This window comes from Engystomops pustulosus, chromosome 7 (genome assembly GCF_040894005.1).
Source record: "Engystomops pustulosus chromosome 7, aEngPut4.maternal, whole genome shotgun sequence".
NCBI lineage: Eukaryota > Metazoa > Chordata > Amphibia > Anura > Leptodactylidae > Engystomops > Engystomops pustulosus.
The window spans coordinates 11,500,471-11,526,614 of NC_092417.1; the positions used below are offsets into that span (position 1 = coordinate 11,500,471).

General features: G+C 45.8%; 2 protein-coding genes across 5 annotated transcripts in view; both read right to left on the minus strand.

The window, feature by feature from the left end:
• Positions 1 to 17,011, minus strand: part of LOC140069271 (NACHT, LRR and PYD domains-containing protein 12-like) — a 28,593-nt gene extending 11,582 nt beyond the window's left edge. Inside the window, exons 1-4 of one of the 3 annotated variants that reach the window (XM_072114755.1) lie at positions 16,904 to 17,011; positions 16,607 to 16,794; positions 15,980 to 16,046; positions 11,933 to 12,096 (exon numbers count right to left, since the gene is read on the minus strand). In XM_072114755.1, coding sequence (XP_071970856.1) covers positions 11,933 to 12,096; positions 15,980 to 16,016 — 201 coding nt within the window. In that variant the 5' untranslated portion in view covers positions 16,017 to 16,046; positions 16,607 to 16,794; positions 16,904 to 17,011. Of the gene's footprint in view, positions 1 to 11,932; positions 12,097 to 15,979; positions 16,047 to 16,606 lie in introns of all 3 variants that reach the window. The other 2 variants (XM_072114757.1, XM_072114758.1) reach the window with 2 other exon arrangements.
• A 3,913-nt stretch (positions 17,012 to 20,924) lies between these two features.
• Positions 20,925 to 26,144, minus strand: part of LOC140069270 (NACHT, LRR and PYD domains-containing protein 3-like) — a 43,365-nt gene continuing 38,145 nt past the window's right edge. For both annotated transcript variants that reach the window (XM_072114753.1, XM_072114754.1), the window contains exon 13: positions 20,925 to 21,073. In XM_072114753.1, coding sequence (XP_071970854.1) covers positions 20,965 to 21,073 — 109 coding nt within the window. In that variant the 3' untranslated portion in view covers positions 20,925 to 20,964. The remainder of the gene's footprint in view (positions 21,074 to 26,144) is intronic.

Sequence of the window (26,144 nt, forward strand, 5' to 3'; positions counted from 1 at the left end):
CACTACTATTATGGCACACCCCGTACCATATGGAAGTCGGCGAGTTCAGTAATTGATACATTAACATTGCTTCTTCCGCACTCTGACCTCAAACTGGCCCTGAATATCTGTTGCGTTGGGGAGGAAAACTGAGACATCGAAGGTAAAAAAAAATTTAATGTACATGGAAAACTTGACTAATCATTGGCCCATAATAGAAATTCCACAAAACTCAGCAACTACCATGGAAGGCGTCCCAACAACCTACTGACTACCGTAACTCTTTGTAGTTTGTTCTATCCTCAACCTGCTACATCTGTCTTCAGACCAGACTGATTCACACCATCCACACTCAAAGTTCTCTTCTTTCCTTTCATTCTCTTTTAGAGATGAGCGAACATGCTCGTCCGAGCTTGATGCTCGGTCGAGCATTAGGGTACTCGAAACTGCTCGTTGCTCGGACGAATACTTCGCCCGCTCGAGAAAATGGCAGCTCCCGCCGTTTTGCTTTTTGGCGGCCAGAAACAGAGCCAATCACAAGCCAGGAGACTCTGCACTCCACCCAGCATGACGTGGTACCCTTACACGTCGATAGCAGTGGTTGGCTGGCCAGATCAGGTGACCCTGGGATAGACTAGCCGCTGCCCGCGCTGCTCGGATCATTCTGTGTCTGGATGCCGCTAGGGAGAGAGCTGCTGCTGGTCAGGGAAAGCGTTAGGGTGTTCTATTAGCTTACTGTTAGGCAGGAGTGATTCTCAAAGAACCAAACAGCCCTTCTTAGGGCTACAATAACGTTCTACTTTTTTTATTTTAATTTGCATCTAGTACCATTTTGTGAGGAATTAGCAGGGGGACTTGCTACCGTTGTGTTTAGCTCTTAGTGGCACACATATCCATAGCAAAGACCGAAGTGGGAAAATTTAGTAGGGGTTGGATTTCAATTAGGCACTAACTCAGTGTCATCTCATCTGGCATAGTAGTGTGCTTTGATACTTGGCTAGAAAATAGCCATAGGAGAATACAAAGAGCTTACTTACGCATACAGTAGCGTTCTATATATTTGATTTCTGGTTGATCTGCTGGTGGCTGTACTTTCTGCAGTGCATGTACTAGCCAATTCTGAGCAATTTGTAGTGAGACTTGCGACCGCTGTGTTCTGCGCTTAGTGACGCACATATCCATAGCAAAGACCGAAGTGGGAAAATTTAGTAGGGGTTGGATTTCAATTAGGCACTAACTCAGTGTCATCTCATCTGGCATAGTAGTGTGCTTTGATACTTGGCTAGAAAATAGCCATAGGAGAATACAAAGAGCTTACTTACGCATACAGTAGCGTTCTATATATTTGATTTCTGGTTGATCTGCTGGTGGCTGTACTTTCTGCAGTGCATGTACTAGCCAATTCTGAGCAATTTGTAGTGAGACTTGCGACCGCTGTGTTCTGCGCTTAGTGACGCACATATCCATAGCAAAGACCGAAGTGGGAAAATTTAGTAGGGGTTGGATTTCAATTAGGCACTAACTCAGTGTCATCTCATCTGGCATAGTAGTGTGCTTTGATACTTGGCTAGAAAATAGCCATAGGAGAATACAAAGAGCTTACTTACGCATACAGTAGCGTTCTATATATTTGATTTCTGGTTGATCTGCTGGTGGCTGTACTTTCTGCAGTGCATGTACTAGCCAATTCTGAGCAATTTGTAGTGAGACTTGCGACCGCTGTGTTCTGCGCTTAGTGACGCACATATCCATAGCAAAGACCGAAGTGGGAAAATTTAGTAGGGGTTGGATTTCAATTAGGCACTAACTCAGTGTCATCTCATCTGGCATAGTAGTGTGCTTTGATACTTGGCTAGAAAATAGCCATAGGAGAATACAAAGAGCTTACTTACGCATACAGTAGCGTTCTATATATTTGATTTCTGGTTGATCTGCTGGTGGCTGTACTTTCTGCAGTGCATGTACTAGCCAATTCTGAGCAATTTGTAGTGAGACTTGCGACCGCTGTGTTCTGCGCTTAGTGACGCACATATCCATAGCAAAGACCGAAGTGGGAAAATTTAGTAGGGGTTGGATTTCAATTAGGCACTAACTCAGTGTCATCTCATCTGGCATAGTAGTGTGCTTTGATACTTGGCTAGAAAATAGCCATAGGAGAATACAAAGAGCTTACTTACGCATACAGTAGCGTTCTATATATTTGATTTCTGGTTGATCTGCTGGTGGCTGTACTTTCTGCAGTGCATGTACTAGCCAATTCTGAGCAATTTGTAGTGAGACTTGCGACCGCTGTGTTCTGCGCTTAGTGACGCACATATCCATAGCAAAGACCGAAGTGGGAAAATTTAGTAGGGGTTGGATTTCAATTAGGCACTAACTCAGTGTCATCTCATCTGGCATAGTAGTGTGCTTTGATACTTGGCTAGAAAATAGCCATAGCAATAGGATAGCATTGTTTGGTTTTAAAAACTCAAAAAAAAACAAAAAACACAAAAAAAAACAAAAAAAAGTTAAAAAAAAAATAAAGTTATAACTCTCATTTTAAAAATGTTTAACCCGAGGGCTAGGGGTAGAGGACGAGGGCGGGGACGTGGGCGTCCAACTACTGCAGGGGTCAGAGGCCGTGGTCCTGGGCGGGGTGAGACACCACCCGCTGATGAGGGAGCAGGGGAACGCCGCAGAGCTACACTCCCTAGGTTCATGTCTGAAGTTACTGGGACTCGTGGTAGAGCACTGTTGAGGCCAGAACAGTGCGAACAGGTGATGTCGTGGATTGCTGACAATGCTTCGAGCAATTTGTCCACCGCCAGTCAGTCTTCCACGCAGTCCACCCATGTCACCGAAATCGCCACTCCTCCAGCTCCTGCACCTCAGCCTCCTCCCCCCCAGTCTGCCCCCTCCCAGGAAAATTTGGCATTTGAACCGGCATACTCTGAGGAACTGTTTTCTGGACCCTTCCCACAGTCACAAACCACTTGTCCGGTTGCTGCTGAGCAATTTTCCGATGCCCAGGTTTTCCACCAGTCACAGTATGTGGGTGATGATGACCTTCTTGACGTAGTGGAAGTGTGTAAAGAGGTGTCCGACGATGAGGAGACACGGTTGTCAGACAGTGGGGAAGTTGTTGTCAGGGCAGGAAGTCCGAGGGGGGAGCAGACTGAGGGATCGGAGGATGATGAGGTGACAGACCCAAGCTGGGTTGAGAGGCCGGGTGAACACAGTGCTTCTGAGACGGAGGAGAGTCCTCGACCAGAACAGGTTGGAAGAGGCAGTGGTGGGGCCAGACGGAGAGGCAGGGCCAGAGCTGGTGCATCAGCGCCAAATGTGTCAACTAGTGAAGCTCCCGTGGCGAGGGCTCTTGCGGCGAGGGCTAGATCTTCAGAAGTCTGGAGGTTCTTTAAGGAAACACCGGATGACCGACGGACTGTGGTGTGCAACATTTGCCAAACCAGGCTCAGCAGGGGTTCCACCACTACTAGCTTAACTACCACCAGTATGCGCAGGCATATGAATGCTAAACACCCCACTCAGTGGCAACAAGCCCGTTCACCTCCGGCCGTGCACACCACTGCTCCTTCCCCTGTGTCAGCTGCTAGTCAGCCCCCTGCCCAGGACCCTGCCACAAAAACCCCATCGTCGCCTCCACGATCCTCCACAGCATCCACCAGCGTTCAGCTCTCCATACCCCAGACGCTGGAGCGGAAACGCAAATATAGTGCAACCCACCCGCACGCCCAAGCCCTTAATGTGCACATTTCCAGATTGCTAAGCCTGGAGATGCTGCCCTATAGGCTAGTAGAGACCGAGGCCTTTCGCAGCCTCATGGCGGCGGCCGCCCCTCGGTATTCGGTCCCCAGCCGCCACTACTTTTCCCGATGTGCCGTCCCAGCCCTGCACCAGCACGTGTCAGACAACATAATCCGTGCCCTGACCAACGCCGTTTCTGACAAGGTCCACCTGACCACGGACACGTGGACGAGTGCTGCCGGGCAGGGCCACTATATATCTCTGACGGCACATTGGGTTAACTTGGTGGAGGCTGGGACCGAGTCTGACCCTGGGGCTGCTCATATACTGCCGACGCCGAGGATTGCGGGGCCTACCTCGGTCCAGGTGTTTCAGGCCTACTATGCCTCCTCCTCCTCCCACCCCTCCTCCACCTCCTCCTCCGAACTACCATCCGTGGGCACGGCGCCATCAGTCGGTAGCTCTAGGCACAGCAGCAGTGCCGTCGCTAAGCGACAGCAGGCGGTGCTCAAACTGCTGAGCCTAGGCGACAAAAGGCACACCGCCCAAGAGCTATTACAGGGCATCACGGCGCAGACTGATCTGTGGCTGGCACCACTGAACCTCAAGCCGGGAATGGTTGTGTGTGACAACGGCCGTAACCTGGTGGCGGCTCTGCAACTCGGCAGACTGACACATGTGCCATGCCTGGCCCATGTGTTAAATCTGATAGTTCAGCGTTTCCTCAAGACATACCCCAATCTGTCTGATTTGCTCACGAAGGTGCGCCGCATCTGTGCGCATTTCAGGAAGTCCAGCCCAGATGCTGCCACTCTCAGGGCAGCGCAGCGCCGCCTCCAACTGCCCGCTCACCGACTGTTGTGCGACGTGCCCACGAGGTGGAATTCAACACTGACCATGTTATCCAGAGTTTACCAGCAGCGCAGAGCGATTGTAGACTGCCAGATGTCAACTTCCACCAGAACTGGTAGTCAGGTCAGTCAGCTTCCTCAAGTCTACAATGAGGAGTGGACGTGGATGTCTGATATCTGTCAGGTGCTGAGTAACTTTGAGGAGTCAACACAGATGGTCAGTGGCGATGCCGCCATCATCAGCCTCACCATCCCGCTGCTTGGCCTGTTGAAAAACTCTCTGGTCAGCATGAAGTCGGAAGCTTTGCGCTCGTCACAAGAGACAGGGGAAGAATATTCCCTTGTTGATAGCCAAAGCACCCTCAGGTCTGTTTCTCAGCGCATATCGGAGGAGGTGGAGGAGGATGAGGAGGAAGAGGAGGAGAATGTTGGCGAGACACAAGAGGGGACCATTGTTGAGTCCTTTACTGTTCAGCGTGTATGGGCAGAAGAAGAGGAGTTGGAGGAGTTGGAGGAGGAGGAAATGGACAGTCAGGCCAGTGAGGGGAGTGAATTCTTACGCGTTGGTACTCTGGCGCATATGGCAGATTTCATGCTAGGCTGCCTATCCCGTGACCCTCGCGTTCAAAGAATTTATTCCAGCACCGATTACTGGGTGTTCACTCTCCTGGACCCACGGTACAAGCAAAATCTTTCCACTCTCATCCCTGCAGAGGAAAGGAGTGTGAGAATGCATGAATACCAGCAGGCCCTGGTGCACAAGCTGAAACAGTATTTCCCTTCTGACAGCGCTAGCGGCAGAGTGCGTAGTTCTGCGGGACAAGTAGCGAGGGAGAGTAGGCGAGCAGGCAGCTTGTCCAGCACTGGCAAGGGTACGCTTTACAAGGCTTTTGCCAGCTTTATGTCACCCCAGCAAGACACTGTCACCTGTCCCCAGTCTCGGCAGAGTAGGGCTGATCTTTACAGAAAGATGGTGAGGGAGTACGTAGCTGACCATACCATCGTCCTAAATGATCACACAGCTCCCTACAACTACTGGGTTTCAAAGCTGGACATGTGGCACGAACTGGCGCTGTACGCCTTGGAGGTTCTTGCCTGCCCTGCCGCTAGCGTCTTGTCCGAGCGGGTTTTCAGTGCAGCTGGTGGCATCATCACCGATAAGCGTACACGCCTGTCGACTGACAGCGCTGACAGGCTGACGCTTATTAAAATGAATAAAGGCTGGATTTCTCAGAATTTCCAATCTCCACCAGGTGAAGGAAGCTCAACCTGAATAATTGATCCACTCCTCCTCCTCCTCATTTTCCTCCTTCTCCTCCTCTTTGTACAGTAAAGCAGAGGAAAATGGCTATTTTTTGACAGGGCCCACTGGCTCTTGCTATAGTACTTCATGCATTTAATTTTTCTGGAGGGCCACCTACCCGGTCCTCTGTTTTAAACAATTTTTGTGAGTGCCACATACAGGCACTCAATCTATTCCATTTTACTGCAGGGCCACCTACCTGCTCCTCTGGTTTGAAACATTTTTGGGACTGCCACATACAGGCACTCAATCTATTCCATTTTACTGGAGGGCCACCTACCTGCTCCTCTGGTTTGAAACATTTTTGGGACTGCCACATACAGGCACTCAATCTATTCCATTTTACTGGAGGGCCACCTACCTGCTCCTCTGGTTTGAAACATTTTTGGGACTGCCACATACAGGCACTCAATCTATTCCATTTTACTGGAGGGCCACCTACCTGCTCCTCTGGTTTGAAACATTTTTGGGACTGCCACATACAGGCACTCAATCTATTCCATTTTACTGCAGGGCCACCTACCTGCTCCTCTGGTTTGAAACATTTTTGGGACTGCCACATACAGGCACTCAATCTATTCCATTTTACTGGAGGGCCACCTACCTGCTCCTCTGGTTTGAAACATTTTTGGGACTGCCACATACAGGCACTCAATCTATTCCATTTTACTGCAGGGCCACCTACCTGCTCCTCTGGTTTGAAACATTTTTGGGACTGCCACATACAGGCACTCAATCTATTCCATTTTACTGGAGGGCCACCTACCTGCTCCTCTGGTTTGAAAAATTTTTGGGACTGCCACATACAGGCACTCAATCTATTCCATTTTACTGCAGGGCCACCTACCTGCTCCTCTGGTTTGAAACATTTTTGGGACTGCCACATACAGGCACTCAATCTATTCCATTTTACTGCAGGGCCACCTACCTGCTCCTCTGGTTTGAAACATTTTTGGGACTGCCACATACAGGCACTCAATCTATTCCATTTTACTGGAGGGCCACCTACCTGCTCCTCTGGTTTGAAAAATGTTTGGGACTGCCACATACAGGCACTCAATCTATTCCATTTTACTGCAGGGCCACCTACCTGCTCCTCTGGTTTGAAACATTTTTGGGACTGCCACATACAGGCACTCAATCTATTCCATTTTACTGCAGGGCCACCTACCTGCTCCTCTGGTTTGAAAAATGTTTGGGACTGCCACATACAGGCACTCAATCTATTCCATTTTACTGCAGGGCCACCTACCTGCTCCTCTGGTTTGAAAAATGTTTTGGACTGCCACATACAGGCACTATCCAAATTAAATTGTCTCCATAGCAGCCTCCACACGTTGTCTCCATTGCTACCTCCAAAAGTCGTCCATATAGCTGCCTCCATACATCGTCCCTTTATCAAACGAGGTGTGTCAGGCAGAAATTTGGGTTGTTTTCATGGATTCCACATCAAAGTTGTTAACTTTGTCGCCACCCTGCTGTGTTATCCACAAAATATACTGGCAAACTTTTACCATTTAGGGATATTATTTCAGCGCTTCTTGCGCATCTGTTTACATTCCCCTCACCCGCCATATCCCAAACTTATAAGAACGCTACTACACTTAACTTGGTGCAGGCTGGGACCGAGTCTGACCCTGGGGCTGGTCATATACTGCCGACGCAGAGAATTGCGGGGCCTACCTCGGTCCAGGTCTCAAAGGCCTACTATACCTCCTCCCACCCCTCCTCCACCTCCTCCTCCTCCGAATTACCATCCGTGGGCATGGCGCCATCAGTCGGTAGCTCTAGGCACAGCAGCAGTGCCGTCGCTAAGCGACAGCAGGCGGTGCTGAAACTGCTGAGCCTAGGCGATAAAAGGCACACCGCCCAAGAGCTATTACAGGGCATTCCACATCAAAGTTGTTAACTTTGTCGCCACCCTGCTGTGTAATCCACAAAATATACTTGCAAACTTTTACCATTTAGGGATATTATTTCAGCGCTTCTTGCGCATCTGTTTACATTCCCCTCACCCGCCATATCCTAAACTTATAAGAACGCTACTACACTTGATCTTATACAAAAGGTTCTTAGAAGTGCTGTTTGGGGAGTAGCCTAGAGACAGGGGCTTGGATTGGCAAAAGCTCGCCTGGCAGCGGAGCGCCAGCTCCATGCCAAGATCCAACTAACATAGTTGCAGCACCTTTAATCTACTACTAGTTCACTGCCTCCATAATAATAATAATAATAATCTTTATTTATATAGCGCCATCATATTCCGTAGCGCTTTACAAATCATAGGAAACAAATACAAATGTAATGTAACAGAGCACAACATTTGTATGGAACAACAGGAGTGAGGTCCCTGCTCGCCAGAGCTTACGGTTTATGAAGATGATGGGGTAACACGAGGTAAAAGAATATTTAATGGTCAAGCCATTCTTCTTAGGGAATAGAAAAAAATATAATAAATGGAATTGCTGTCGCTTGAACCACTCAGCCGTCATCTTATATACCAGGTCCAGGGTGAATGGGACTGCAGAGAAGTCTGGTGCCTGTTGGTTGCTGGATAACAGATGGGAGGACGACACAGGACGGGTTAGTAGAAGAGTTAAAACTTCATGCAGTTAATGAGTGTTATAGGCTTGCCTAAAGAAATGGGTTTTAAGAGCACGTTTGAAACTTTGGAGGTTAGGTATTAGTCTGATAGTCCGGAGCAGAGCATTCCATAGAATTGGTGCAGCTCTAGAGAAGTCTTGGAGACGCGAGTGGGAGGTCCGCACTAGGGTAGAGGTTAATCTAAGATCACTGGCGGATCTAAGAGCACGGGTTGGGCGATAGACTGAGATAAGAGAGGAGAGGTAGGGGGGTGCAGCATTATACAGAGCTTTATGGATGAGGGTTATTATTATTTTAAACTGTATTCGAAAGGAGACTGGCAGCCAGTGCAGCGACTGGCATGAACTGTAAGTATACATGGTCCCCTTATCAAACGAGCTGTGTCAGGCAGAATTTTGGGTTGTTTTCATGGCTTCCATGTTAACTTTGTCGCCACCCTGCTGTGTAATCCACAAAATATACTGGCAAACTTTTATCATGTACCGATATTATTTGAGCGCTTCTTGCTCACCTCCTTTGGTTCCTCTCTGACACCCATTGGTTTGAAGCCTGAGTCCAATTAGGGTATGTCGCCATGCCACTCTCTAGCCTGCTGCCGCTGCCTCTGCCTCTGCATGCCGTCCCCTATAGTGTCAGGGTCAATTATTGGATGTTTTAGATGCTATCTAGCTTCATTCTGTCACTCTGTCATGGCCATGCTGTTGCCCATAATTTTGGCATAATGGTGCGATTAAGCAGCCTCAGAGGCATCCATGCATGCTGCCCCTGCTGTTTCCTGTCCATTTCCGTGGTGTTTCCATCCTTTTCTGAGGTTCCCAGGTGTTTGGCCAAGCTTCCCTGTGCAGAGCCTTGGTCCCCTTGAAAAATGCTCGAGTCTCCCATTGACTTCAATGGGGTTCGTTATTCGAGACGAGCACTCGAGCATCGGGAAAAGTTCGTCTCGAATAACGAGTACCCGAGCATTTTAGTGTTCGCTCATCTCTATTCTCTTTCTTTTTACTCTTTAATATCTGTGTCTATAGTCCCTTGGAAAATGTAAAATTTGGGGTTGGGGGAATGGGAGATCCTGGATTGTCCGACAGAATGTTATTCAATGGGGCTTATTTACAAAGGGTCAGCGGATCGCACTTTCGTGGGATTTTCCAACATTTTCGGGTTTTGCGCCCGGTATTTAACTGGGGATTGTGTCGCATGCGATCGGATTTTGGCGCAGCTACGCTGACTTTTATAAGACGGAAATCAGAGGGCGTGCCGTCGGACGATCCAACTGATTCGAACTGAGCACGGAATTTAAGATTAAAATTGTGTCGCATCCAATGCTCTTACATGCACCAGGAAGAAGAGGGTGAACTCCAGGGACCTGAGCGGGGAAGCGACACATGCAGGATATCAGGTGCACGATCTTAGTGACTCCCCGCACAGCGCATTATACACGGACAATGCACTTACATGCATCGGGAAGAAGAAGGTGAACTCCGGGGACCTGAGCGGGGAAGCGACACATGCAGGATATCGGGCACGATCTTAGTGACTCCCTGCACAGCGCATTATACACAGACAATGCACTTACATGCACCAGGAAGAAGAAGGTGAACTCCGAGGACCTGAGCGGGGAAGCGACACATGCAGGATATCGGGGGCAGGATCTTAGTGACTCCCCGCACAGCGCATTATACATGGACAATGCACTTACATGCACCAGGAAAAAGGTGAACTCCGGGGACCTGAGCGGGGAAGCGACACATGCAGGATATCGGGCGCACGATCTTAGTGACTCCCCGCACAGCGCATTATACACGGACAATCCACTTACATGCACCAGGAAGAAGGAGGTGAACTCCGGGGACCTGAGCGGGGAAGCGACACATGCAGGATATTGGGTGAAGGATCTTAGTGACTCCCTTCACAGCGCATTATACACGGACAATGCACTTACATGCACCAGGAAGAAGAAGGTGAACACCAGGGACCTGAGTGGGGAAGCGACACATGCAGGATATCGGGCGCAGGATCTTAGTGACTCCCCGCATTATACACGGACAATGCACTTACATGCACCAGGAAGAAGAAGGTGAACTCCGGGGACCTGAGCGGGGAAGTGACACATGCAGGATATTGGGAGCAGGATCTTAGTGACTCCCCGCACAGCGCATTATACATGGACAATGCACTTACATGCACCAGGAAAAAGGTGAACTCCGGGGACCTGAGCGGGGAAGCGACACATGCAGGATATCGGGCGCACGATCTTAGTGACTCCCCGCACAGCGCATTATACACGGACAATGCACTTACATGCACCAGGAAGAAGGAGGTGAACTCCGGGGACCTGAGCGGGGAAGCGACACATGCAGGATATCGGGTGAAGGATCTTAGTGACTCCCTTCACAGCGCATTATACACGGACAATGCACTTACATGCACCAGGAAGAAGAAGGTGAACACCAGGGACCTGAGTGGGGAAGCGACACATGCAGGATATCGGGCGCAGGATCTTAGTGACTCCCCGCATTATACACGGACAATGCACTTACATGCACCAGGAAGAAGAAGGTGAACTCCGGGGACCTGAGCGGGGAAGTGACACATGCAGGATATTGGGAGCAGGATCTTAGTGACTCCCCGCACAGCGCATTATACACGGACAATGCACTTACATGCACCAGGAAAAAGGTGAACTCCGGGGACCTGAGCGGGGAAGCGACACATGCAGGATATCGGGCGCACGATCTTAGTGACTCCCCGCACAGCACATTATACACGGACAATGCACTTACATGCACCAGGAAGAAGGAGGTGAACTCCGGGGACCTGAGCGGGGAAGCGACACATGCAGGATATCGGGAGAAGGATCTTAGTGACTCCCGCACAGCGCATTATACACGGACAATGCACTTACATGCACCAGGAAGAAGAAGGTGAACTCCAGGGACCTGAGCGGGGAAGCGACACATGCAGGATATCGGGCGCACGATCTTAGTGACTCCCTGCACAGCGCATTATACACGGACAATGCACTTACATGCACCAGGAAGAAGAAGGTGAACTCCGGGGACCTGAGCGGGGAAGCGACACATGCAGGATATCGGGCGCAGGATCTTAGTGACTCCCCGCACAGCGCATTATACACGGACAATGCACTTACATGCAGCAGGAAAAAGGTGAACTCCGGGGACCTGAGCGGGGAAGCGACACATGCAGGATATCGGGCGAAGGATCTTAGTGACTCCCCGCACAGCGCATTATACACGGACAATGCACTTTCAGTGAATTCCTCCGGATGGGTAAGTAAATGTGCCCCAATGTCTTATCAAGACATGTACACATTGTATACTGAGACTGTGATCACCATCTTGCTGCTATTCCTCTGCTTAAAGAATTATTAAAAAAATAATACAGTTGCAATAATATATTCTTTATACAACTAACATCCCACCCAGAAATCCCGTACCTTAACATCTGGAATGTTGTGTGAATCCAATTCATGTAACAGTGAGTATAGATTCAGGTTCTCCACAATGTAGAGCAGATCCTCCTGGAAATATTCATACGTCATCCTCAGGACGTGATCTTCATACTGACAGAGCTGCTGGTAAAACTTTTTTGCTCCGTCATCTGAGATAGAAAAGCACAATTTGATGTGTCTGGGATCACACCCTTAGATATTCTGAAAGTCTCTGCATTCTTGGGCAACACTCATGTTTGGACTGAGTGTAGGGGGCTCCACATAACATACCATGGAGTCTCACTGGAGAAACACCAAATTTACAACACAAACTTGTTGCTACCTACCATACATGTCTTTTGGTGTGAACAAATTTGCGTTCAGTTTTGCGTTTCTCCCAATGGGCAAAATTATCTGTTCCCATGCAAAAAAAATAGTGTTCAGGTTTACAGACGCAGGAGGTGCTGTTCTGCTGTTTTCACTACAAAACCAGTTTTGGTTTTAAAAGCTGCCTCAGAAAACCTGAGGCTTTGTCCACGTATCGCACTTGAATTGTGTTTAGAAACGCAAAGCAAGCGCCGCGAGGAGGAGTTTCACCCATTTGCATATATGCATTTAGATCAAAAACTCTTGAAATCGGGAATGAGTCCCAAGCATTTTGCATTGTTTACATACAAAACACACGGTGCTTGTTCCTGTAGTGTTTCATTGTTAATACATATGTGATTGGAGGAAACTCCCTCTTGTTGTGTATGAATTGTGTCTCTGAACGCAATTCAAGTGCAATGTGTGAACAAAGCCTCAACGTGGGCAGGACATATGTCTATTTACATGCAGAGCAGACAAACAAGACCCGTTTGTCTGCACGTCTCTGTATTTTTTGGACCACCCAGGCGGCATGTGATGACATCCCCACATGCTGCCTATGTCCCTGCATTGAGACACGACGTGGCAGCAGAAGAGCCAAGACACGACTCCGAGTGGGAACAGGGAATTAGTTTTACTGGGGGAGAATGGGGCTGTATATAGTCTGGGGGCTATATATAGCCTGGGGGCTGTATATAGACTGGGGGCTGTATATAGACTGGGGCTGTATATACAGGTAGGAGGCTGTAAATACAGTCTGGGGGCTATATATAGACTGGGGGCTGTATATACAGTCCAGGGGCTGTATATAGACTGGGGGCTGTATATAGACTGGGGCTGTATATACAGTCTGGAGGCTGTAAATACAGTCTGGGGGCTATATATAGACTGGGGGCTGTATATACAGTCCAGGGGCTGTATATAGACTGGGGGCTGTATATAGCCTGGGGCTGTATAAAGACTGGGGGCTGTATATAGTCTGGGGGCTGTATATAGCCTGGGGGCTGTATATAGACTGGGGGCTGTATATACAGTCTGGAAGCTGTAAATACAGTCTGGGGGACTTATATAGGGAGCTGTATATAATGTCTAAGGGCTGTATATATACTGGGGCTGTATATAGACTTGGGGCTGTGGAGGGCTGTATTTAGTCAGGAGGGTGTGTATAGACTGGCGGCTGTATATAGACTGGGGGCTGTGGGGGTACTGTATATATACCAGAGGATGTATATAGACTGGGGGGCTGTATATAGACGGGGGCTTTATATACAGACTGAGGGCTGTGTGTGGGGGCATCAAACACTTACAGTAGGTGTTATATTATTATTGATAATGTTAAAAACAAACCCATGTTGTTACATATATAAATAACTTACACATATGCACTTGTTGATGTGTTTTTTTCAGTCTGTTTACACTTAGTTTAAAAAATATGTTTTTTGTCTATGTTAGGCGTTGTATTAGCGCAGTTGTGTTGCAAATGCTGTTTTGTGACTTTCCATTGCGCCAAATGAACACAGGACAGCGCAAAGTCACTTTGATATAGACCCTGCCAGCACCAAATTCATTATCTGCATAGACTAGTTTTCACAATACATTTAGGCGCAAGTTTTAGCGCAAATTCACACCAGACCCCACCCTGGTTTTAAGCCACTTTAATGAATCTGACTACAGCTGCGCTCCAAAGACAGACATAGGAGTTAAGGGTTCCTGTATTAAGCCACTGGTGACATTAAAGTGACATTAAACTGTGAGTGACTTTGGTATTTTTATGGGCGCAGTGTGGAAATGTGCTGAATGGAGTTCAAAACATCTGGGGGTGGTATCAGTAGTGATAAATCGTGGACGGGAGAAGTGGTAATGAAGTTCTCTTCCTGACGGAGCAGATCATCACCTGTAAGGTACCAGATACCACTGATGTCTGTGTCACTGACTGATACCAGTGTGTGAGCAGCTCCCAGCCAGGGTAGTGACAGTCAGTAGTAATGCATACAGCTTTTTCTGATCCGGGTGTGGGAACTTTTTAAAAATTTCTCTGTGAGTTCAGTGATTCAGATTTCAGGACAAATATAGCAGGGGATCAGGGATGGGGGCTGATTATTTTGGTGGCCTCACTCTTAGCATTGCCCAGGGTCCCATTATGTCTAAACCGGAATCTGATTGGTGGAAGGCAGCTTCATGGTGCTGGAACATAGTATTTGTGACTGCCATTACAGTTTGCACCTGGACTTGCATTGTTAAAGGTCTAAGTCCAGATACTGCCAGGAAACTCATTGTTAAAACTCTGCACCCATGTTGTTGTGTACAGTCCTGGTCTTATTTAAGTCAATGTCCCTGGACCGGTTCTAGAGTAGAAGGAAATACAGGAATGGAGTCAAGCACCAGGTGACACCAGGGAAGTCCCTAATATTAATTCAGTTCCTGTTACCCATGTGATCGCTCTATTTCCAGTCTCTGGCTCGCCCCACCCCATAGATTACCTGGTGACGTAAGTGGTTGTATGACCGGTTATTCAAGTCCCGATTGTTAGTATAGTTTGTATACATTATACTCCTCTGAGGTGAGCGCACATCAGATCATTATATATAAACTAGCTGTAGCTCCTGGTGTTGCCCGCGATAGTAAATAACTGTTTGGCTATAACAAAATAGAATGTATCTGACCGTCTCTGTCACTGACCATCCCTTTTTTATAAACTTTTTTAACCTTCTCTGTCTCTGACCGTCTCTTTGAGTGACTGTCTGTCTCTGGCAGTCTCTTTCAGTGACTGTCTCTGGCAGTCTCTTTTAGTGGCTGTCTCTGGCAGGCTCTTTTAGTGACTTTCTCTAACACTCATTCAGTGACTGTCTCTGACACTGTTATTCGATGGACTGTCTCTCACACTCTCATTCCAGTAACTTTCTCTGACACTTTCATTCGAGTGACTGTCTCTGACACTCTTTTTAAAGAGACTGTCTCTGACACTCTCATTCAATGACTGTCTCTGACACTCTCATTCAATGACTGTCTATGACACTCTCATTCAATGACTGTCTCTGACACTCTCATTCAATGACTGTCTATGACACTCTCATTCAATGACTGTCTATGACACTCTCATTCAATGACTGTCTATGACACTCTCAAACGAGTGTCTCAGACACTCTCATCTGAGTGACTGTCTCTGGCACTCTCACTCCAGTGACTGTCTCTGGCACTCTCATTCCAGGGACTTTCTCTGGCACTCTCATTCCAGGGACTGTCTACATACACACATGCACACATACACACATACATACAAACATACACACATACATACATACATACACACATATACACATACATACACACACATACATACATACACATACAGACATACATACATACATACATACACACACACATACATACATACATACATACACACACATGAATACATACATATACACACATACATACACACACATACACACATACACACATATACACATACATACACACATACATATACATACATACATACATACACACACACACACATACATACATACACACATACACATACATACATACACACACACATGCATACATACATACACACACACATGCATACATACATATACACACATACACATACATCCAGCTTTATATATTGGATGGCAAATTAGATTTTTTTGAAATGTGTTGCTCCACATATCGGAGCCCTACCTTGAAGAGAAGACGTCTTTGTTGAAACCTTACTCATTCTTGGAATAAAGACTTCATTAAAAAACCACTGAAAATAGAAAAAATACTTATAAAAATATATAATAATAATACTTATATATTATCATTTTACCATTGTGTGGAAACACATTTATCATGCATTTTAATTTTGTCCATTATCTCGTTAGCAATGGTTATAACAACGTTGCCTGTATTAAGTGTGTGGTCTACATGCCCAGGTCCTCATTGATATCCCAGAGACTGTATTGCAGGTAAATATCATAGTGCAGAACTAAGACTGTATCTGTGTTGATACCAGGTTCTAGAGTCATTGCTTCAGTTTGGAGACATAATCCAGTTACAATACAGTTGGCATCTATATCTGCGTTAATACCCGGTTCTAGACTCATTGCTTTAGTTTAGAGTCATAATCCAGTTGCAATACAGATGGCATCTGTATCTGTGTTCATACACGGGATGAAGCAGGACACACAGTGCGTACATCCCGTACCTGTGCTCCGGTGGACTTGGTAGACCTCCTCTCAGACAAGATGGTCTTCTACAAGAAACTCCACATGTTAGAGGAACCCCAACCACATCATAGGTGTGATTATAGAAGGATTAACTTACCTACTTCTCATCTGCGATGGCCAGAACTGCTTATACCATCCCGTATGAGGCAGAAATATCCTCTCCTTCCTAAATGTCTCCAAATCTCACAGTGTGTGTATGAGCAGGGCGTGGGGAGGAGATCATGTTCTCCTGTACAGATTGTAGATCGAGAGAGAGTCTTGATGTCGTAACCTGAGACATGTGGTCTGACAACATGTGAGGACAGGTAGGAGAAAGTGTGAACAATGGAGACATCATTTAACCCTTAACATGTGTCAAGGGACTCACATGTGTTAAAGGGGTTGTCCACTTTACCTCATGTTTTTGTAATGTGTGTCGGGGGCAGGATATTAAGTAATTTACCAATATACATCTAGTAATAGTTCTTCTCCGATTTCCTGATATGTAAAGTGAAGCCTCCTGTCTCATCAGCCAGAGATTCCTGATCATAAAATGGCCGCCGATGGAGGGTCATATGATAACCAGATGGAGGGTCATGTGATCACCAGATGGAGGGTCATGTGATCACCAGATGGAGGGTCATGTGATCACCAGATGGAGGGTCATGTGATCACCAGATGGAGGGTTATGTGATCACCAGATGGAGGGTCATGTGATCACCAGATGGAGGGTCATGTGATCACCAGATGGAGGGTCATGTGATCTCTATATGCTCTTGAGCAATGATATAAAGGGGACAACACCTTTAAGGATGTATGAGCAGGGCTGCATTATGCATCAAGCACGACCGCCGCAACCGCTAAATGGTGTTAATGCCGCCAATCTCTGTGAGACTCCAGTCCAGTCCTTAGTGAAATGAGCCCCTAATAGACCGATAGAGATCTAACGCAAAATCACCAATTTTATTTTGTATTTTTTAAAATGTACTAAAACATAATAAAGCCAATTGTACATAAGCGGGGTATCTCAGTGATTATAACGTGAGGTGCCATGTGGATGCACGATGAGATACATAAACATGGCGCAACTGCTTTCTCCATCAGTTTCACGGTATTTATAGCTGTTTTCCATCTTCCCAGTACATGACCACGGCCTGGATGGTGCCGCAATGAAGTCCAAATTCTTACGCAGGTAACAAAACCTCTTACACTTCTGCACTTTGTTCAAGCTTTTGGATGGATGGAAGTAAACAAACTGAAATCTAAAAACGGGAAAGGACATTGGTGGCAGAGGATTAAATATGGAGATGTAACATAGCAGTGATGAGGAGAAGGAGGGGGGGTGCAAACCGAAGAATCGGGGTCTCACATGTTAACCAATAAATTATAGAAGTGATCAGATGTTGAGATGTCCCTGTAGTGTTCTGCAGCAGCTGAGGTGTATTATGCTGTTCTGCAGCAGCTGAGGTGTGTATTGTGAGGATTTTCGGTGGATGTGGTATATATTTTGATGTTCTGCAGCAGCTGAGGTGAATATTATTATGTTCTGAAGCAGCTGAGGTGTATATTATGCTGTTCTGCAGCAGCTGAGGTGTGTATTTTGATGTTTTGCTTTGGCTGAGGTGTGTATTATGCTGTTCTGCAGCAGCTGAGGTGTGTATTATGCTGTTCTGCAGCAGCTGAGGTATAGATTATGCTGTTCTGCAGCAGCTGAGGTGTGTATTATGCTGTTCTGCAGCAGCTGAAGTGTGTATTATGTTGTTCTGCAGCAACTGAGGTGTGTATTATGCTGTTCTTCTGCAGCTGAGGTGTGTATTATGCTGTTCTGCAGCAGCAGAGGTGTATTTTATGCTGTTCTGCAGCAGCTGAGGTGTATATTATGCTGTTCTGAAGCAGCTGAGATGTATATTATGCTGTTCTGCAGCAGCTGAGATGTATATTATGCTGTTCTGTAGCAGCTGAGGTGTAGATTATGCTGTTCTACAGCAGCTGAGGTGTGCATTATGCTGTTCTGCAGCAGCTGAGGTGTGTATTATGCTGTTCTGCAGCAGCTGAGATGTATATTATGCTGTTCTGCAGCAGCAAAGGTGTATATTATGCTGTTCTGCAGCAGCTGAGGTGTAGATTATGCTGTTCTGCAGCAGCTGAAGTGTATATTATGCTGTTCTGCAGCAACTGAAGTATATACAATGTTGTTCTGCAGCAGTGTAGGTGTGTATTAGGCTGTTCTGCAGCAGCTGACGTGTGCAATATTATGTTCTGCAGCAGCTGAGGTGTGTATTATGCTGCTCAGCAGCAGCTGAGGTGTGTATTATGCTGTTCTGCAGCAGCTGAGGTGTGCAGTATGCTGTTCAGCAGTAGCTGAGGTGTGTATTATGCTGTTCTGCAGAAGCTGAGGTGTGTATTATGCGGTTCTGCAGCAGCTGAGGTGTGTTTTATGCTGTTCTGCAGCAGCTGAGGTGTGTATTATGCTGTTCTACAGCAGCTGAGGTGTGTATAATGCTGTTCTGCAGCAGCTGAGGTGTGTATTATGCTGTTATGCAGCAGCTGAGGTGTGTATTATGCTGTTCTGCAGCTGAGGTGTGTATTATGCTGTTATGCAGCAGCTGAGGTGTGTATTATGCTGTTATGCAGCAGCTGAGGTATAGATTATGCTGTTATGCAGCAGCTGAGGTGTGCATTTTGCAACTCTGCTGCAGCTGAGGTGTGTATTATGCTGTTCTGCAGCATCAGAGGTGTGTATTATGCTGTTCTGCAGCAGTTGAGGTGTGTATTATGCTGTTCTGCAGCAACTGAGGTGTGTATTATGCTGTTCTGCAGCAGCTGAAGTGTATATTATGTTGTTCTGCAGCAGCTGAGATGTGCATTATGCTGTTCTGCTGCAGCTGAGGTGTGTATTATGCTGTTCTGCAGCAGCTGAGGTGTGTATTATGCTGTTCTGCAGCAGCTGAGATGTATATTATGCTGTTCTGCAGCAGCAAAGGTGTATATTATGCTGTTCTGCAGCAACTGAAGTGTATATAATGTTGTTCTGCAGCAATGTAGGTGTGTATTAGGCTGTTCTGCAGCAGCTGACGTGTGCAATATTATGTTCTGCAGCAACTGAGGTGTGTATTATGCTGTTCTACAGCAGCTGAGGTGTGTATTATGCTGTTCTGCAGAAGCTGAGGTGTGTATTATGCTGTTATGCAGCAGCTGAGGTGTGTATTATGCTGTTCTGCAGCTGAGGTGTGTATTATGCAGTTATGCAGCAGCTGAGGTGTGTATTATGTTGTTCTGCAGCAGCTGAGGTATAGATTATGCTGTTCTGCAGCAGCTGAGGTGTGCATTATGCTGTTCTGCTGCAGCTGAGGTGTGTATTATGCTGTTCTGCAGCAACTGAGGTGTGTATTATGCTGTTCTGCAGCAGCTGAGGTGTGTATTATGCTGTTCTGCAGCAGCTGAGGTGTGTATTATGTTGTTCTGCAGCAACTGAGGTGTGTATTATGCTGTTCTGCAGCAGCTGAGGTGTGTAATATGCTGTTCTGCAGCAGAAAAGATGTATATTATGCTGTTCTGCAGCAGCTGAGGTGTAGATTATGCTATTCTGCAGCAGCTGAAGTGTATATTATGCTGTTCTGCAGCAACTGAAGTGTATATAATGTTGTTCTGCAGCAGTGTAGGTGTGTATTAGGCTGTTCTGCAGCAGCTGACGTGTGCAATATTATGTTCTGCAGCAGCTGAGGTGTGTATTATGCTGTTCTACAGCAGCTGAGGTGTGTATAAAGCTGTTCTGCAGCAGCTGAGGTGTGTATTATGCTGTTATGCAGCAGCTGAGGTGTGTATTATGCTGTTCTGCAGCTGAGGTGTGTATTATGCTGTTCTGCAGCTGAGGTGTGTATTATGTTGTTCTGCAGCAGCTGAGATGTGTATTATGCTGTTTGGGATTAGCTGAGGTGTAGATTATGCTGTTCTGCAGCAGCTGAGGTGTGTATTATGCTGTTCTGCAGCAACTGAGGTGTAGATTATGCTGTTCTGCAGCAACTGAGGTGTAGATTATGCTGTTCTGCAGCAGCTGAGGTGTGTATTATGCTGTTCTGCAGCAACTGAGGTGTGCATTATGCTATTCTGCAGCAGCTGATGTGTATATTATGCTGTTCTGCAGCAGCTGAGATGTATAGTATGCTTTTCTGCAGCAGCTGAGGTGTGCATTATGCTATTCTGCAGCAGCTGATGTGTATATTATGCTGTTCTGCAGCAGCTGAGATGTATAGTATGCTTTTCTGCAGCAGCTAAGGTGTATATTATGCTGTTCTGCAGCAGCTGACGTGTGCAATATTATGTTCCGCAGCAGCTGAGGTGTAGATTATGCTGTTCTGCAGCAGCTGAGGAAATCTACACAGTGATAACTGCAAGAAGAAAGGAGGCAAAGAAGGAGAAAGCAGCATTTTCCTTTAATTAAATTAATAAAAAGTTGACTATTATCACATGTAGGAATTATTTATGATTTTCTTGCTTCTTCTGTAATATCTTCATATTTGTCTTGTGTCTTTCCAGCCTCCTTATTTCTTCCTTTTCCGCGTTGGACAATCCATTGTTCTCTAAACTAGAAGATAAAACAGAGGCTGCTATTAAATTAGTTTAAAATTTGGATGATATCTTTTGTATTTCGTTATGAAAAAAAAACTGAAATTTGGCAAAATGAAGCAGATAGTCATAGCCCCAAATAAATAAATTCATTCCCAAATCTCTGCTTTACGTTGGATGGTTTTTAAAGATTCCACTAATTTTACTAGGATGTTATGAGGCTTAGAATTTGGGAGCCATTTTTAAAAAATTTTTGGAAAATCACAAAAACCTGCATTTAGATGCACCTGCTCAACTTTTAATTGACTGTGAGAGGCCTAAATAATAGCAAGACCCGTAAATGACCCCGTTATGGAAACTACACACCTCGACGTACGAAAAAGCACTTTTAAGAAGTTTGTGCAATTTAGATCTACATCTATTTTGGGCTGAAAATGAAACATTCCCAATGGATTAAATAAAAAGAGGCTCCACAAAATCTGAACCAATTTCTCCTGAGCATTGAAAACACAAGGAGGCGCCATCCAGAGCAGATCTGCAAATTTTACAGGCTATAATTTTTATCTTTTTTTAATGTAGAGACATAGGGGGTCATTTACTAAGGGCCCGATTCGCATTTCCCGACGTGTTACCCGAATATTTCCGATTTGCGCCAATTTCCCCTGAATTGCCCCGGGATTTTGGCGCACGCGATCGGATTTTGGCGCATCGGCGCTGGCATGCACGCGACGGAAATCGGGGGGCGTGGCCGAACGAAAACCCGACGGATTCGGAAAAAACGCCGCACTTAAAAAAAAATTTGTCGCTCGGCACGCGCTTACCTTCGCTCCGCCGTTCCGATGCTCTTCAGCGCAGCACCTGGTGGACGTCGGAGGAACTATCTTAATGAATCCCGGCCGGACGCGAATCCACCGCAGAGAACGCGCCGCTGGATCGCGAATGGGCCGGGTAAGTAAATCTGCCCCATTGGGGCTTATTTTTTTGCCACATGAGATGCACTTTTCTGGTACATAATTTTGGGGCATCTATAGCTAATTGGTGAGATAGTAGAGGAAATTAAAATCATCAATTTTTGGTGAGATTTTTTTTTGTCTGTTCATCATACCATAAAAATAATATATTATTTTTATTCTGTGGGTCGCCACACTTAAGGAAATACCTCATTTATAAAGATTTTTAATTTTTTCCCCAAAATTTTACTGAACAAAAACTAATTTGGAGAAAATGTTGTTCATTTTAGCATCACCGTCTTTTCATATGCATAACTTTTTTATTTTTTGGATGACGAATCTGGTTAAGGGCTTATTTTTTGTGAGAAAAGTTGTTCTTTATAGTGGTCTTACTATAGAGTTTTGAACCCTTTTAGAGCAGTTTTTAAGAGTATTAATTAAAAATTATATCTTTGCAGAATATTTTTTTGTTTTTTTATGGTGTTTACCTGTGGGTCCAGCAACTATTCTGTTTTATTATACAGATTGTTACGGACTCGTTGGTACCAAAAATGTGTGTGGGGGGGGGGGGGGGGAGGGGGCTTATGTGTATTTGTGTTTTTTATACTTTATTAAAGGGGTATTCCAGGAATCAGCATAATTCATATACAAGTGGGCACTCAAAATATAAGCTAATGTGTAATTAGTTGTTATTTAAAATTTTGCTCCCCTTAGCAGAAAATGCTGGTGACATGGACTGTAATGAAGAGATAAAATGCTACCGGCCCTTTAATCAGTCCGTTAATTTCCTCCGCGCAGTCCGTTGCAGGACAGAAGATGGCCGCTGGTCACATGTCCACATCACATGTCCTGCACCTGCCTGAGCAGGTCATGTGATCGCCACTATGTTTGGCTGTAGTCGGTTGGTTGCAGTGCATCCAGTATGGTCAGTGTTGTGGTGATGGCAGTTACACATCATTACTATGGTAACAGAGCAAGAAAACCTGTTACAGCATCACTGTTAGCAGAGCATAAGTGGTAGGAGGAGTTACTGAGAACTAAAGGATCATGGGACTTGAGGTTTCCAGTGGCGGCCATCTTAGTGATAACTCCACCTACTTTAGAGAGGCCGTAAATTTTGTAAATCATAAAATCATATTATTTTAGCTCAGTTTTGTGACTAATGGCATTGAGTATTGTTGTATTCATTTATTTATATCATCATGGGTTTTTGTGACAGACGTTCATATTCCCGGAATACCCCTTTAAGTGTTTGTATGGGAAAGTGTTATATTAGGGTCTTTTATTTTATTTACTTATTTTTTTACTTATTTTAATGTTTTGAACTTACTTATTTTAACTTATTTTACTTTATACAAACTTGAATTTGAATCAGTGATGCTCTGATCGCTGGTTCAAATCCAATTCACTGCTCTACAATAATATTGCATTGTAGAGCAGTGTAAACTGTCTCGCATCCCCTGTTAAGCAGCATAAGGGATCAAATCCCTACAGATAAGACCCTTACTTGCATGACCATGGCATGTAAGTGGTTAACACTTGCAATCGGAAATGGCTCCAATCACAAAAGTTAGAGCGCATTGTCAGCTTTAAGATATAGCCGCTGCTTCTGGTGTCGCCTCCATTCTTGAGTCGGTGCCAGAGATAGATAGATATCTATACCCCTTTCGTAAGGAGCAAAAGCTCATGAAAACCTGCATGATGCCCCGTACCAAACTTTTTTCAAACTTTATTTTCCTGCTCTCCCGTCTGAAGGGTCCATAGTATGCCTCCGCCTTTTTCAATTAAATCCCCTATCTTCTTGCTCATGGAATCATTGCATCGCAGTGTCCTTGCATATGTGGAGCAGGGAGCGCTCCACTTTTTGGTAGATCTCAAGAACGTATAAATACACACATTATACTCAATGTAATTTCTCCTCCTGTACACATCTCTTATACTCACTGTAATGTTTCCTCCTGTAGACATCTCTTATACGCACTGTAATGTCACCTCCTGTACATATCTCTTATACTTACTGTAATGTCTGCTCCTGTACATCTCTTATACTCACTGTAATGTCTCCTCCTGTACACATCTCTTATACTCACTGTGATGTCTCCTCCTGTACACATCTCTTATACTCACAGTAAGGTCTCCTCCTGTACACATCTCTTATACTCACAGTAATGTCTCCTCCTGTACACATCTCTTATACTCACTGTAATGTCTCCTCCTGTACACATCTCTTATACTCACTGTAATGTCTCCTCTGTACACATCTCTTATACTCACTGTAATGTGTCCTCCTGTACATCTGTTATACTCACTGTAATGTCTCCTCCTGTACACATCTCTTATACGCACTGTAAGGTCTCCTCCTAAACACATCTCTTATACTCACTGTAATGTCTTCTCCTGTACACATCTCTTATACTCACTTTAATGTCTCCCCCTGTACACATCTCTTATACTCACTGTAATGTCACCTCTTGTACACATCTCTTATACTCACTTTAATGTCTCCCCCTGTACACATCTCTTATACTCACTGTAATGTCTCGTCCTGTATACATCTCTTATACTCACTGTAATGTCTCCTCCTGTACTCATCTCTTATACACACTGTAATGTCTCCTCCTGTACACATCTCTTATACTCACAGTAATGTCTCCTCCTGTACACATCTCTTATACTCACAGTAATGTCTGCTCCTGTACACATCTCTTATACTCACAGTAATGTCTCCTCCTGTACACATCTCTTATACTCACTGTTATGTCTCCTCTAGAGATGAGCGAGCACTAAAATGCTCGGGTACTCGTTATTCGAGACAAACTTTTCCCGATGCTCGAGTGCTCGTCTCGAATAACGAGCCCCATTGAAGTCAATGGGAGACTCGAGCATTTTTCAAGGGGACCAAGGCTCTGCACAGGGAAGCTTGGCCAAACACCTGGGAACCTCAGAAAAGGATGGAAACACCAAGGAAATGGACAGGAAACAGCAGGGGCAGCATGCATGGATGCCTCTGAGGCTGCTTAATCGCACCATTATGCCAAAATTATGGGCAACAGCATGGCCATGACAGAGTGACCGAATAAGGCTAGATAGCATCTAAAACATCCAATAATTGACCCTGACACTATAGGGGATGGCATTCAGAGACAGCGGCAGCAGTGGCAGGCTAGAGAGTGTCATGGCGACATACCCTAAATGGACTCAGGTTTCACCAAAGGAGGTGAAATGATTTCCTATGTGAACAAAAGGTTGACGGTATGTTTAGTCGATAACACAGCATGGTGGTGACATAGTGACCAAGTTCCATAACGTATCTGGTGAAACACCCGAAAAATGAGCCTGACACAGCTCTTTTGATAAGGGGACGACATGTGGAGGCAGCCATGGAGACAACTTCCATGATTAAGAGCGGCAGTATGGGGCATCCATATTGTGCTGCTATGATTGCAACTTCAGGTCTCCAGCATGGCGGCGACAGATGGGCCGAGTTCCACTATGTATCTGGTGAAACACCTGAAAATTCTGCCTGACACAGCTCGTTTGATAAGGGGATGATGTGCTGCATATCCTCTCGTGCTCCAGCGTCTGGGGTATAGAGAGTTGAAATGAGACATTGGTGGACGCTGTGGAGGATCGTGGAGGCAAAATGGACAGGAAACAGCAGGGGCAGCATGCATGGATGCCTCTGAGGCTGCCTAATCTTGGGATGGAGCTGGCGGTGCACTGCCAGACGAGCTTTCGCCTGTCCAAGCCCCTGTCTCTCGGCTCCTCTCCACCCAAAATGGGCCTGGGGGCCAGAAGCGTTTACTTTGAAAAAATTATAATTTTCAAAGCAGGCCGGGTCGTTTGAATATTTCACCTAGGAATAATGGAATAGCATAGTGGTTCTATTTTTAATTGTTTTTACGGAAATGGTTCCATGATTAAGAGCAACAGTATGGGGCATCCATATTGCGCTGCTATGATTGCAACTTCAGGTCTCCAGCATGGCGGCGACAGATGGGCCGCGTTCCACTATGTATCTGGTGAAACACCTGAAAATTCTGCCTGACACAGCTCGTTTGATAAGGGGACGATGTATGGAGGCAGTGAACTAGTAGTAGATTAAAGGTGCTGCAGTTAAAACTATGTTAGTTGGATCAT